Source organism: Pristis pectinata, chromosome 5 (assembly GCF_009764475.1).
Source record: "Pristis pectinata isolate sPriPec2 chromosome 5, sPriPec2.1.pri, whole genome shotgun sequence".
NCBI classification, from domain to species: Eukaryota; Metazoa; Chordata; class Chondrichthyes; order Rhinopristiformes; family Pristidae; genus Pristis; species Pristis pectinata.
The window spans coordinates 43,778,037-43,790,892 of record NC_067409.1 but is presented as its reverse complement, the minus strand read 5'-3'; the positions used below and the strand labels follow the sequence as shown (position 1 = coordinate 43,790,892).

At 39.0% G+C, this 12,856-nt stretch overlaps 1 protein-coding gene across 1 annotated transcript in view; it reads left to right on the top strand.

Moving 5' to 3' along the window:
- The window catches only part of oxnad1 (oxidoreductase NAD-binding domain containing 1), a 38,943-nt gene that overhangs the window by 2,596 nt on the left and 23,491 nt on the right, over positions 1–12,856 (top strand). Inside the window, exons 2-4 of the mRNA XM_052016072.1 lie at positions 3,235–3,298; positions 6,554–6,660; positions 10,306–10,447. Coding sequence (XP_051872032.1) covers positions 3,235–3,298; positions 6,554–6,660; positions 10,306–10,447 — 313 coding nt within the window. The remainder of the gene's footprint in view (positions 1–3,234; positions 3,299–6,553; positions 6,661–10,305; positions 10,448–12,856) is intronic.

Sequence of the window (12,856 nt, the reverse complement as noted above, 5' to 3'; positions counted from 1 at the left end):
ATCCCACTGTGTCCTTGGGCAACCTTCTACACTATCCACAATGCCACCAATCTTTGTCATCAGCAAACTTACTAACTCGCCCATCCATGTTTTCATCAATATATACAATAGGGAACAGGCAATGTTAGAACCAGGGCTGTGGAGTGAATTAATTATCCTGTTGTAAAGGGGGCCCTTGAAATATATGTTGTTCAGTTTGAAACTAGGGTTTTCAATATAAACAATGAAATTCTGAAGATGTGAAGGGCTGGTTGGCTGGGGTAGATTGGGAAACTAGGATTGGATGTGTCTTTGAATTTGGCAGAGGATGACCAAACAATTGATTAAGGGATAATAGAATATTGGAGTAAATAAGAGGGAAACACAAAATAGACTGTAAATATTTCTATAGTTATGTAAACAAGAAAAGACTAGGAGAGCAAAAGTAGTTCCCTAACAGAAGGATACAGGAACATTTATAAAGAGGATTGTTGGAAGTGCAGACATTTGAAATACCAAGGCCTTGTCACAGTACTTAAAATATTCCATTATGTAAGGAATAATACTTGGAATATTTTCATCCTGCAAGAGGTGTAGGATCCTAGCTTGCATCTTCCCCTTGATCAAGAGCAACAACAGATAATACTGCCGCCTCACAGCTCAGCTCCAGTGACCTAGTTTGATCTTGGCCTCTGTTACCATGTGCATGGAGTTTGCACATTCTCCTTGTGACCATGTGGGAAACCAGATGCTCTGGTTTCCTCCCACTTTCCAAAGGCATCTATTGTCTACTGTAAATTACCCTTGGTGCAGGTAAGAGAAACAGGGTGGAGTTGACTGACAGAGAATGTGTTACAGGGAATTGAGTGAGGAATTACGATTGGTGTGATTGTTCTGAGAGCTGGCTTGGGCTTGATAGGCTGAATGGCTTCTTTCTGTGTCCAAGAAAATCAATATTTTTTTTATGTTGTGCAGACTGGAATTCATAAATGGACATGTGATACTTCATTTGGGTAGAGCCTTGGTTATGTTCCATCTGGCGTATTGTATTAACCTTTGTGCCCTGGAGGTGGTTGGGCACAGAATAACTTCCTGTTTTTTGGAGAATGATGGCATAATCTTTAAAATTATAAGTAGACCATCAGGAAGCTTTTTTTTTCCGCATATACTAGTCAGATCCAGAAAATGCTCCTCAAGAAAGTGTAAATGCTTTATCAAGTAAATTTTTTGAGACTGTTAGATAAAGGTTTCAAAAGATATAAAGTTAAGGTGCATACAGATTTAGCTAAATGGTGGACGTTTGGCAGGATCTAATTTAACTCCTGTTGATGTTCCTATTCAAGCTAATATTTTCTTATTTAACAAATATTTGTTAGCACCAAAACAATTAAAAAATGTAGAAAGTTAAGAGTTCTGGATTCTGTTTCATGTTCTTACTTTGCTTAAGTACAAAACTGTATTTCAATCTGAAAATGCAGCTGCAGCTTGCAAACTAAGGGAAATCAAAGATTTTATGACAAACTCAAATCTGTACATAAAAAAATTTTACATTTTATGTTTGACCAGTGTATAAAGGTTTTCTACAAAACTACTTTTTTGTACTTATTTGTGGCTCTGCTGTTCTATTTAGGAGTACCATAATACTTTTTAAAAAAAAAACACATTTTTTTAGCACTTTGTCACTACTCCCGAAGTCATTTTCAATCAGTTGGTGCTGTTCCTCCAGTCAGAGGTTAGAGCTAGGTTACATGTGATGATATTGAGTGTACTGTCCAAGAGCTCTAAACTTAAGTCAAGACTTAAAGTCCTATCTGGAATGAGTATCTATGAGTATCCTCATTATGGGGAGATTGCATTGTATCAACCTACACTTCAAAGATGAATTTACTTCACTACTTTAGTCTCTATGGAAAGGTCTAGCTGTCAATAATCGTTATTTCAAGCAGTGGGTCCCTCCTCCCAACCAAGGAGAAGATGCTTCCAGCTAATGAAGCAGTTCAAACGCAGTTTATTTTAGTTTAAGTGAGATACGTTTAATTCTAATAAGTAATTCTTAACAACGACTTGTAACTTACAAAGAATTTCCAAACACAAGTACAATTCTTACGAGCTAAATATGATATCAACAAGTTGTACATGAATAAGTTGTCCGTCGCAAAAACCAAAGGCTGAGGAATGAATTCTAGGTCTTTCTGTAACCCCTTCCCTCTGTCATTTCCCCCTACCCTGATTGCTTTCTAACATTTATACTGTTTTTTTTTTCACTTAGTTGACATCATTGGAATGTGATGATTTTTCAACCACATTTTTAGGCCAGGTGACTGGAGTATTTAAGTAAATATGGATGCCATTGTTCTCTTGTTTATGTTAAGAGATTGCACAGGGAATATTGGTTAGAAGTTTAACTTAGCAAACAACAAATATCTTGAGCCTTGGACAATTTTTGCTGTTTCTGCAAAAGGGATTTTAGCTTAATGAACAACCACTTCTTGACCTTTGGAGAGGTCATGCTGCTGTGCTAAAAAGCTGAGGTTAGCAATAAACCTTTTTGGGGCCTGGAAAGTGCATATCCATCTCACATAGACATTAAAAATGACAAGATCACATTTTGGTTCTGCTATTTGGTTACTTTACTCTTTTAGTATCATGAGTTTATTGCATCCACTTGAGTAACCAACTACTGCCTCAGCTTATACTCATCAAAAGACCATATCTCTCCCCCCGCCCCCCCCCCCCCCCAATCCCCTCCCCGTCATTCTCTCCTCTCCCCTCTCCTGTCGGGCAGAAGATACAAAAGCTTGAGAGCACATACCACCAGCCTCAAGGGCGACAGCTATCCCACTGTTATCAGACACTTGAACAGACCTCTCATACACTAAAAGATGACTCTTGATCTCTCAATCTACCACATCGTGCCTTTGCAGTGCACTTTCTCTGTAACTGTAGTACTATATTCTGTTTTTCTTTGTACTCACCTCGATGAACTTATAAGTGGCATGATCTATCTGAATGGCACGCAAACAAAAGATTTTCACTGTATCTTGGTACATGTAACAATAATAAACCAATGCCAATATCTCGAAAAAAAAATGGAGCCTTCTGTCGGTACCACACCAGAATTTCAGCCATGATTATATACATACAGTAATGGCTTAATTGCAAGGTTTTAATCATTAGACTCAAGATGAATATATAAAAAAAATCTGTTAATATACACTAATTTGCACTGAACAGTATTGCATTTACCTTTGGCAGGAATGTATCATCAAGAAGGAAAACAGATCATCTGGAAAGAACAATCAACAACTTCCGTCAAGAGGTCAGTATAGCCTGCATATTGTAGGAAAGGGGAAGACCTTGTTTATCATAAGGATATGTTGAATGTGAGTTTCAAACTTTTGATTTAGTGTTATGTTTCACAAGGAGTTTGTTCTTGAGGTATTGAAACAAATTCTATTACTTGACATTGTTACAGAGCACACAGTTGAATGATAACTTGTGCATTTAAGTAGTTTAGAAAAATGCATTTCTGTAAGATAACAAAAAAGCACTAATTGCTAAAGATACTATATTGATAATATGCCAAACAATTTTACAGCTAATGTAGTATTGACTGAGACAAACATTGGTCAGGGCACTTTGAATTAGTGCTATAAGGTCTTTTGCATCCACCTGAAAGCAGATAGTCTTAGTTTGATGTTGTATTTTGAAAGGTTGTACTCTGTCAGTACTGCAGTGGAGTATCAGCTTGGAGTTTTGTGCTCTAACTTCTCAGTGGGTGTTCAACCTACAATCATCTGATTCTGTTAATAATGAATAACATCCTATTTTCAGAGCATTCATATATAGAACATATTTCTAGTCTTAATAACAAATTCACACACACACAAGCATGATATGCAATGGCTCTACCAAAACATAGCAGAAAATCTGGATTGATAGTCTCTTAAAGTTAACTATTCAGCTTCCTCATTGCCTTTGGGTAAAAACAACTGTTCTTCCTACACAAAAGCATGTAAAGAGAAAGTACTGGTTTGGGATTCTGATCTGTGCTGAGTTAGCTTCACTGTCAGGCTGTCAATAGGATTGTCACAAATTGCCATAGCACCTTTTGAGCTAGCTAACCAAACAATACTATTCCTGATACTATTCAATAGCTTCTTTTAAAGTGCATTTGTTTGCATGTCTGTTGAGATTTATTGTTGGACTCCCCTCGCTTTCCTCATTCTTGGTTGTTGAAAATCATATTAGCATATAAATAATGACCAGTGCTGAGGCAGCGGTATGGTCGACCTTGTGTCCTAATTGACTGCTACACTTATGAACAACAGAACAACTTGCATTTATGTAGTGGTTTTTGAAAAGAAGCATGAAGCAGAATGCTTCAAATAGATGTTAAGAAACGAGAGCCAAAGAAAGGAAAGATTAGCATGGTGGTAAATAATTTTTAAGAAAAACTGCAGTTGCTGAAAATATTGAAATAAAAACAGAAACTCGTAGCCATATTCGGGTCAGGCAGCATCTGTGGAAAGAGAAGGGTCTTGGACCTGAAATGTTAACTCTGTTGCTCTTTCCAGAGATGCATTTTGTCTGCTGAATGTTTTCAAGATTGGCATGGTTATGGGCCTTGAAAGACTAAAGGCACAGCCATCAATGATTGAATAAAGAGAAGAGGAACTTCAGGAGATTAGAGGAATGAAGAGCTGGGGGATTGTGGTGTTTGACCCGATTAAAGATTGGACACGGAAAGACTCCTGAGATTTTAACTACAGTAATAAAACTTTGGGACCAGGTCAAGTGACAGGATACTGGTAAATGTTTCAGTGACTTGGTTTACATGGAAATGGGAGGCTGGCTTTAGAAAGCATTGGAGCAGGAAGCTTGAATTTGAGATGTAGAAGATGAATTAAGCTAAGGACAAGGATGTAAATGCCTTAGAAGCAGTTCAAAGAAGGTTTACATGACACATACCAGGAATGGGCAAGTTGTCTTAGAAAGAAAGATTGGACAAACTGGGCTTGCATCCTTGAGAGTTTAGAAAAAAGGGGGGGATTTGATTGAAAAATGCAAGATCTTGATGGGTCTTACAGGTGAATGTGAAAAGGCCGTTTCTTCTTGATGTAGAATCCAGAACTAGGAGTCCCTGCTTAAAATTAAGGGGTCATCTATTTAATAAAGATGTGGTGAACATTTCTCTCCAAGGGTCATCAATTTTTGTTGTCCTTTTGTTTGGACTTCTCTTCCTAGGTAGATGGATTCTTGATAAGCAAAGTGGTGAAAGTTTACCAGGCGTACACAGGGATGTGGAGTTGATCTTGTTGAATGGTGGAGCAGGCATGAGGGGCCAGGTGGCCTATACTTGTTTCCATTTCATTTTCTTGTATATCATTCACTGGAGGTTGCCCAGATGTTTAGTCCACGCTTGGTTTTGCCGATGTAGAGGAGGCCGCATCGTGAGCACCAAATGCAGTAGACAAAGTTGGAGGAAGTGCATGTGAATCTTTGCCTAACCTGGAAGACTTGTTTAGGTCCTTGGATGGTGGTGATGGAGTAGGTGTAGGAACAAGTGTTGCATCTCCCACAGTTGCAGGGGAATGTGCTTGGGAAGGGTGGGTAGGGATGAATTAACCAGGGAGTCATGGAGAGAGTGGTCCCTGCGGAAAGGGGTGGGGAGGGGAAGATGTGACTGGTGGTGGGATCCTGTTGCAGCTGACAGAAATGATGAAGAATGATGTGCTGGTGGCTGGCAGGGTGAAAGCTGAGGGGCAAGGGAAAATTATGCCTGTTCTATCTGGGGGGAGGGGTGGTAAGAGCAGAAATCTGGGAAATAGAGGAAATGCAAGTGGGGGCTCCATCAGCCACAGTAGAGGGGAAGCCATGTTTCCTGCAAATGGAAGACATTTCAGAAGTCCTGGAATGAAAAGCTTCATCTTTAGAAAAGATGCGACAGAGACGGAGAAACTGAGAGAATGAGATGTCGTCCTTACAAGAGACTGGGTGGGAGGGAGGAGGTGTTGTCAGGTGGAATCAATTATCCCTCTGCTGTTCAATCCATGGAGTTCCTCCAGCAGTTTGTTCTTTGCTCTGAATGAAATTAATGATTTGCCCAAAAATGCCACTCAAAGACAAGTGTAGGTTATATGGGAACAATGTAAAGGATTACAACAATGTTTAATGTGAAGGAATACTTCTATTGTATAGACTGATTTATAACTGTGAAATGGAATACAATTCTCCACTTATAAATATGGTCAACAATTCTGAACTGAATGAGATGATTTCTTGTGTTGCTGCAAGAATAGAAATGATTTAAAGTGACTTGCATTTCACTATGAGCAAATATTGAATATTCATTGGAAATGTTAAATCTTTTTGGATGGGTGAGAAGTTTCTAAACTGGAATAATTTCAGTATGGCATACGTCACATTTTTAAAAAAAAACTCTCAATATAGAATCTACAAAGTATGAAGAAAGGAGAAAAACTGTCTAGTTTATGTACATAAACAAATGGGCCTGCTAAGTGAAACAAAGAGGAATTACTTTTCCTAATGCAATAATCTTTCTTTAATTTAGATGATTGCTGAAGCAAAAGTCTGTGGGATAGTTTATGAATCTGAAACAGTTAAGAGACTACGCCTTGTCGTGATGAACAAAGATTTTGCCTTCAAAGCAGGACAGTGGTAAATATTGAAGAGCGTTTGTTTTAATTTGTAATTCTCAAATGGAGCATTCGAAGTACTTATTTTGAGTATTGTTATCCCCTAGTACACAGTGTATCAGGCCTATCTCTGTGTATTTGTATGAGAGATCTAGGTACTGACAAGTAATTCAAATAGGAATTTATATATTTGGGGTTTAAAAGAAAAATTACCCAACATCTTGTTAGCCTGAACAATAAGCCTCAATCCACTGTCATGATAACATTTTGGCAAACCTTGTAGTAGACAAGTCAAAATGACAGTTGGAATTTATCATTGTAATGCTTCTGAACTTAACTAGTCCCTGATTGAACAAAGGTTTTAAAAAAAAACTAGAAGCTGTAAATCTGAAATAAAAAAAAACAGAAAATGCTGGAAACACTCAGCAGATCAGGCAGCATCAGTGGAAAATGAAATCGTTGACTTCTTAGGCTGAAGATTGTTAGATCTGGGAATGAGGAAAAACAAGTTAGCTTTAAGTTGTAGAGAAAGTGTGGGAGGGATGACTAGGACCATCTGTGAAGGGGGAAGGCCAGGGTTGCTGTGAGGAAAAGTTGTAGAGGTCCTCTAGTCAAATGGGATAATGGGGACAATTAGAAGGTGACTATACAAAATATATTGTGCTATAAATAGTTGGGCTGTGGTAAGTACCCAGAAGGTTGGGCTGTACTGGTGGAATGAGGAAACACTGAGCAAGTATCACCGATGGATAACTTGCAGCAAAAATGGCCAATTCTGATATAGACAGAGAAAGTTAGTTACATGAAGTTGGAGAATTCAATATTGAATCTGGAAGGCTGCAACTAATGAAACAAAATGTGAGGTGATATTCCTGAAGCATAAGTTAGGCCTCATTAAAATGTGTCACAGATATGTCAATCAGAATGGGAGTTGGGTGCAGAATTAAAGTAGCGGATGACTGCTTAATAGAGCACCTGCATTCAGTCCACAGGAGTGACTTAAGCTTCTTGTGGCTTCCCACTTTAATTCTCCATTCCAGTTCCACTCTGCCCTGTCTTTCAATGGTCTCCTGTGCTGTTATAACAAAGGCCAGAGCAAGCTTGAGGAATACAGGCACCACCTACTTCCATGCTCAATATCAAATTCCCCCACTTCAGGTAACTTGTCTTTTGTGTCTATATCAGAACTGGCCATGGCTTCTGAACTGATGAAGTACCTGTGGTGTCTGCTTCATGGGTCCAAAATCAAATGTGAGCAGTAAAGTAACTCTCAGGAACATTTGCCAGTTTAGCAGTAATGTCAATGGAAAAAGCCAATTTTGTGAAGGGGAAAAAAAAACTCGACAAGAAATAAGCCAAACTGAAGAAAATTGAAGCCACTTTCAGCTTCCATAAATCCCTTTGAAAACTCTGCTTGGTTGCTACCTCTGGCTAAACCCAGGGTTGCATGATCATTCACCGCTGCAGTCTACTGCACCCTACAGCTCTCAGCATCCAGTCTGTGAAGTTATGTTCTTTCACCTCCACTACTTCTACCACTTTTCACCCCTTTCCCCTGGTTGTCCCCCTTTACTGTTGAAATCTTAGTGTATACCTTTCTTAATCTTCTTACTAGTTTATCCATTTTAACTTGAACCACAATTCATCCAGAATATTGTAGCCATGTTTTATGCTTGTTGTGAGGTCCATAATCCCAGTTTTGCAATTTTTGTCTAGTTGAACCAATTCATGTATTTAAGATTCTTTTCCTCCTAAATTCCTCTGTAGTCTTGTTCTTCAACTCCTCCCCAGCAGCACCACAATTACCCCTTCTTTCACCTCTTCTCAAACCTATTTTCCACGATCTTCTTCAGGTATTTTCCCAGTGTATCGCTTCCATTACCAAAGTTTTTTTTTTGCTGCTCTCTTAATTCATAGATGTCTGCTCCACAAATGCCAAGACCCCACCTTGTAGAAATTGTTGCTTCAGTATCTGTTGTGTCAATTCAAACTCCATTTCAAAGATCCTTGTATTTGGCTATGCTTTGCTCTTGCTTAATCACTTCCCTTTCTTCCCCTTGCTAAAGGTTACTTTATAAATTGTTTTGTGTGCCTTTATTGAGCTGTGCTGCATAGCAAGATTATTAAATAAATTTTATTTTCAGTGGTTTTGTAGCAATTCAGTTACAACATCTAAAGTCACGATTTAACCATCAAGTTAGGTCTGAACTGTTTGCAAACATGACCAACATAGAAAGTGAGCAAATATTAACCAATAGTTTCAAAAAGACTGCCTGCCCCTAATGTGATAGTAATGCAGGATAAAGGATATACTGGGCCATGAAGTTATGGATTGTGGTACTGTGCATTTTTTTTGCAGCTTCTGTGGTCCACTATGCCCAGCTTTGACATGTACTAAGTCTATTCCATTTATCATAATTGTAGTGCCTCTCAAAACTTGGAAAGTGTCCTACTTATGAAGAAAGGACTTGGTCTTTAAGAGCCATGCTGTGGTTACTTCCACCAATGGTATGGATACACATACATGTCACAGGTAGTTTTAGTGAGGACAAGGTTTATCATTTGTTTTTTTGACTATGGTATGAAAGTACTTAAAGCTGTGCGTAAACACAAAAAAGAAAGTACTTAAACCCTCTAATCAGTTTTCTTTCTGCTCATTCCATTTTCTTTTTAAGGGTGGGTGAAGGCAGTGTTATGGAAGTAGAAGAAATACAGGTAGTAAGTCTAGGTGAATAAGCAGTATAATTGTAAACTGTTAGGTTTGGCTTTAGTTGCCAATGGGAAAAATAGTCTGTAGGGTCAAAGGCAATGATATTGGTTTCTCCAGTATTCCACACCCTATCACCACATCTGTTGAAATCTAAAGCTCTTCCTTTCTTGCCTCTAGACTTCTTTATTCCAATATTCTTCAAGCCATATCTCATCTTTCATCCCAATTTACTTGAGCTCATCAAAAGCCAAAATTTGCATTGTCCCAGTCCAGCATGGCCTCAATTTTAAAATGTTCATCCTGTTCAAACATTTGCTCTTCCTCTTAGGCTAGAAAAGATTAAAAATACCACAACTTGGAGACATCACTGTGTATTACTTTGATTATAGCCTGTTGTGTATCCCAGATTCTAATGGGTCCACTTTTGGCAGCTGCACTTTCAGCTGCTTAGATCCAAAGGTTTGGAATTCCCTCCCTGAGCTTCTACAGCTCCTTTTTAAATCACTCATTAAATTCAGTAGTTGGTCTCCTGATAAGCTTTTTCCTTAATAATGCCTCTGTACAATACCTTGGTTTTAGACATGCAGTGTAAGTGCATGTGTGTTAGGTTGTTTTTTATTATAAAGTTTCTTCATTAGTTTCCTCGCACACCAGCTCGCTAATCAATCTCAAATGCTAAAACTGCAGTATCGGTACTGTACTCTCCAAAATACGAGGGTAAATAATTATGATTTTCATATGGGTAGCATAAGGGGATGGGTTGCATTAGTACCTCCATCAAAAGCATCCACTGCTGCCTCTCAAGATTTCAAAGGTCAAAGAACTATTAGTTTCAGAAACATTCTACCATATGTAAAACCTTCTTAATCAAATGTTTTAATCTCTTTGTTTTTAATACAAGCTTTTCGTTTTGTGGTGTGTCCTTTTGATTTAAGAGTACTTATTTTTCATTTGAAGGGTAGACTTTTTTATCCCTGGCATATCTAAAGTTGGTGGTTTTTCCATCTGTTCAAGTCCTGGGCTATTGGAGAGGGAGAGTGTGGTGGAGTTGGCAGTAAAATACAGTAAACATCCTCCTGCCCACTGGATTCATACACAGGTAACTATATAAATTTCTTAATTTTCATAGTTTCAGGAGAAATAATCCATTGGTGGATTAAAACTTATTCTGTGAGTACCATATCAGAGCTGTAATTGTACTTCATTTAAGCATTTTTGTTTCGGAAAAAATATTGATTGTCTATCTATTAAGTGATGGGGATTGTTTGAAATGTTTGGATTTTTATTTAAAGACTGTTTACTGTTTTCACTGATTAATGTTGCTACTGATTTAATGTTGCTTATTTACTTTTAATATATTGTTACTGACTGATTTACAAGATGTAGGTTTGGCTAACATTTATAATTATTCTTGAAAATCTGGTATGCCACTCTTACCAGCTGCTGCAGCCCATATGATGCCAATTATGGAGGATATTTTACCTTCAGTGGTGTTGTTGGACCTGCACTCGTCCAGACAAAAAGATTAATCCATCAATGGTGACTCCTAGGATGTTGATATTGGTGGATTCAACTGATACAATCACTGAATCTCAAGGCGATATTGTTAGACTTTCTTGTTGAAAATAGTGATTGCTTGCTCTTGTGTGCCACAAGTTTGCTTATCACTAATCTAACAATAAATGCAGTAAGCAGACAATATTCAGACATGAATTGCTTCATTATCTGAGAAATAGGAAGTGTAAGTATGCTCAACTGTTAATATCTCTATTTCTGACCATCTGCTGGAGGGAACCAGTTCATGATGTTGTGCCTAGGACCATATCTTGAGGAACTTGTGCAGTTCTATCTTGGACTGAATTGACTGGTCTTCAACAATCATGACTCTGTTCCTTTAGTGCCAGTAATGAAACCAGTCCATGGAGACTTTTCTGCTGATCCTCATTTACCTCAACTAGGGCTTCTTAATGCACACTTCATCATATGTGGCCTTGATGTCTATGATGATAACTGTCACTTCTCCTCTGGAATTTAACTGCGTTCTCCACACTTTGACTAGGATGCACTGAGGACTTGAGTTTAATCTTCCTGGCATATCAAATAAAACATCAGTGAGCAGATTAGTGAGTTCTGTTTTCCATTACTTTGACAATAATTTTGAGCAGGCTGATGGAGTAATTGGTCAGAATGCATTCCTATTTTTCCTGGGCAAGTCATCACTCATCTTTGGAGCATCTGGACAGTAAAGACACCTACATTAGACTATTGTTTATTGACTACAGTTCTGCCTTCAATACTATAATTCCAAGCAAACTCATTACCGAACTCCAAGGCCTGGGACTCAACACCTCCCTCTGCAACAAGATCTTTGACTTTGACCAACAGACCGTAATCAGTGAGGATAAGCAGCAACACCTCCAGCACGGTTATTCTCAACACTGGTGCTCCACAAGACTGTGTCCTCAGCCCTCTACTCTACTCCCTGTATACTCAGGACTGTATGGCCTGATTCTGCTCTAACTCAATCTACAGGTTTGCAGATGATACCACCATAGTAGGCCGTATCTCAAATAACTATGTCAGAGTACAGGAAGGAGATAGAGCTCAGTGACATGGTGTCATGACAACAACCTTTCCCTCAATGGGTCAGCAAAACAAAAGAGCTGGTCATTGACTTCAGGAAAGGGGGCAGTGTACATGCACCTGTCTACGTCAATGGTGCTGAGGTCGAGAGGAATGAGAGCCAAGGAGTGAACATCACCAATAGCCTGTTCTGGTCCAACCACATAGAATCCACGGCCAAGAAAGCTCACCAGCGCCTCTACTTCCTCAGGAGGCTAAAGAAATTTGGCATGTCCCCTTTGACTCTCACCAACTTTTATCGATTACACCATAGAAAGCATCCTATCTGGATGCATCAAGGCTTGGTATGTCAACTGCTCTGCCTGGGACTGCAAGAAACTGCAGAGAGCTGTAGACAGCCCAGCACATCTCGGTCAGCCTCCCCTCCATGGACTCTGTCTATACCTCTCACTGCCTTGGTGAAGCAGCCAGCATAATCAAAGACCCCACCCACCCAGGTCATTCTCTGTTCTTCCCCTTTCCCATCAGACAGAAGAAACAGGAGCTTGAGGGCACATACCACCAGGGTCAAGGACAGCTTCTATCCCACTGTGATAAGACTATTGAAAAGTTCCCTTGTATGATGAGATGGACTCTTGACCTCACAATCTACCTTGTTATGACCTTGCACCTTCTTATGTACCTGCAATGCACTTCGCTGTAGCTGTGACACTTTACTCTGTATTCTGTTATAGTTTTTACTTGTACTACCTCAATGCACTGTGTAATGAATTGATCTATAAGAACGGTATGCAAGACAAGTTTTTCACTGTACTTCGGTACGAGTGACAGTAATATACCAATACCAGAGCAACATCCAATATTGTTGACTGGAGGCTTGACTACAAGTATGGCTATTTTTAGAGCACTACCGCTTGCGTGACTT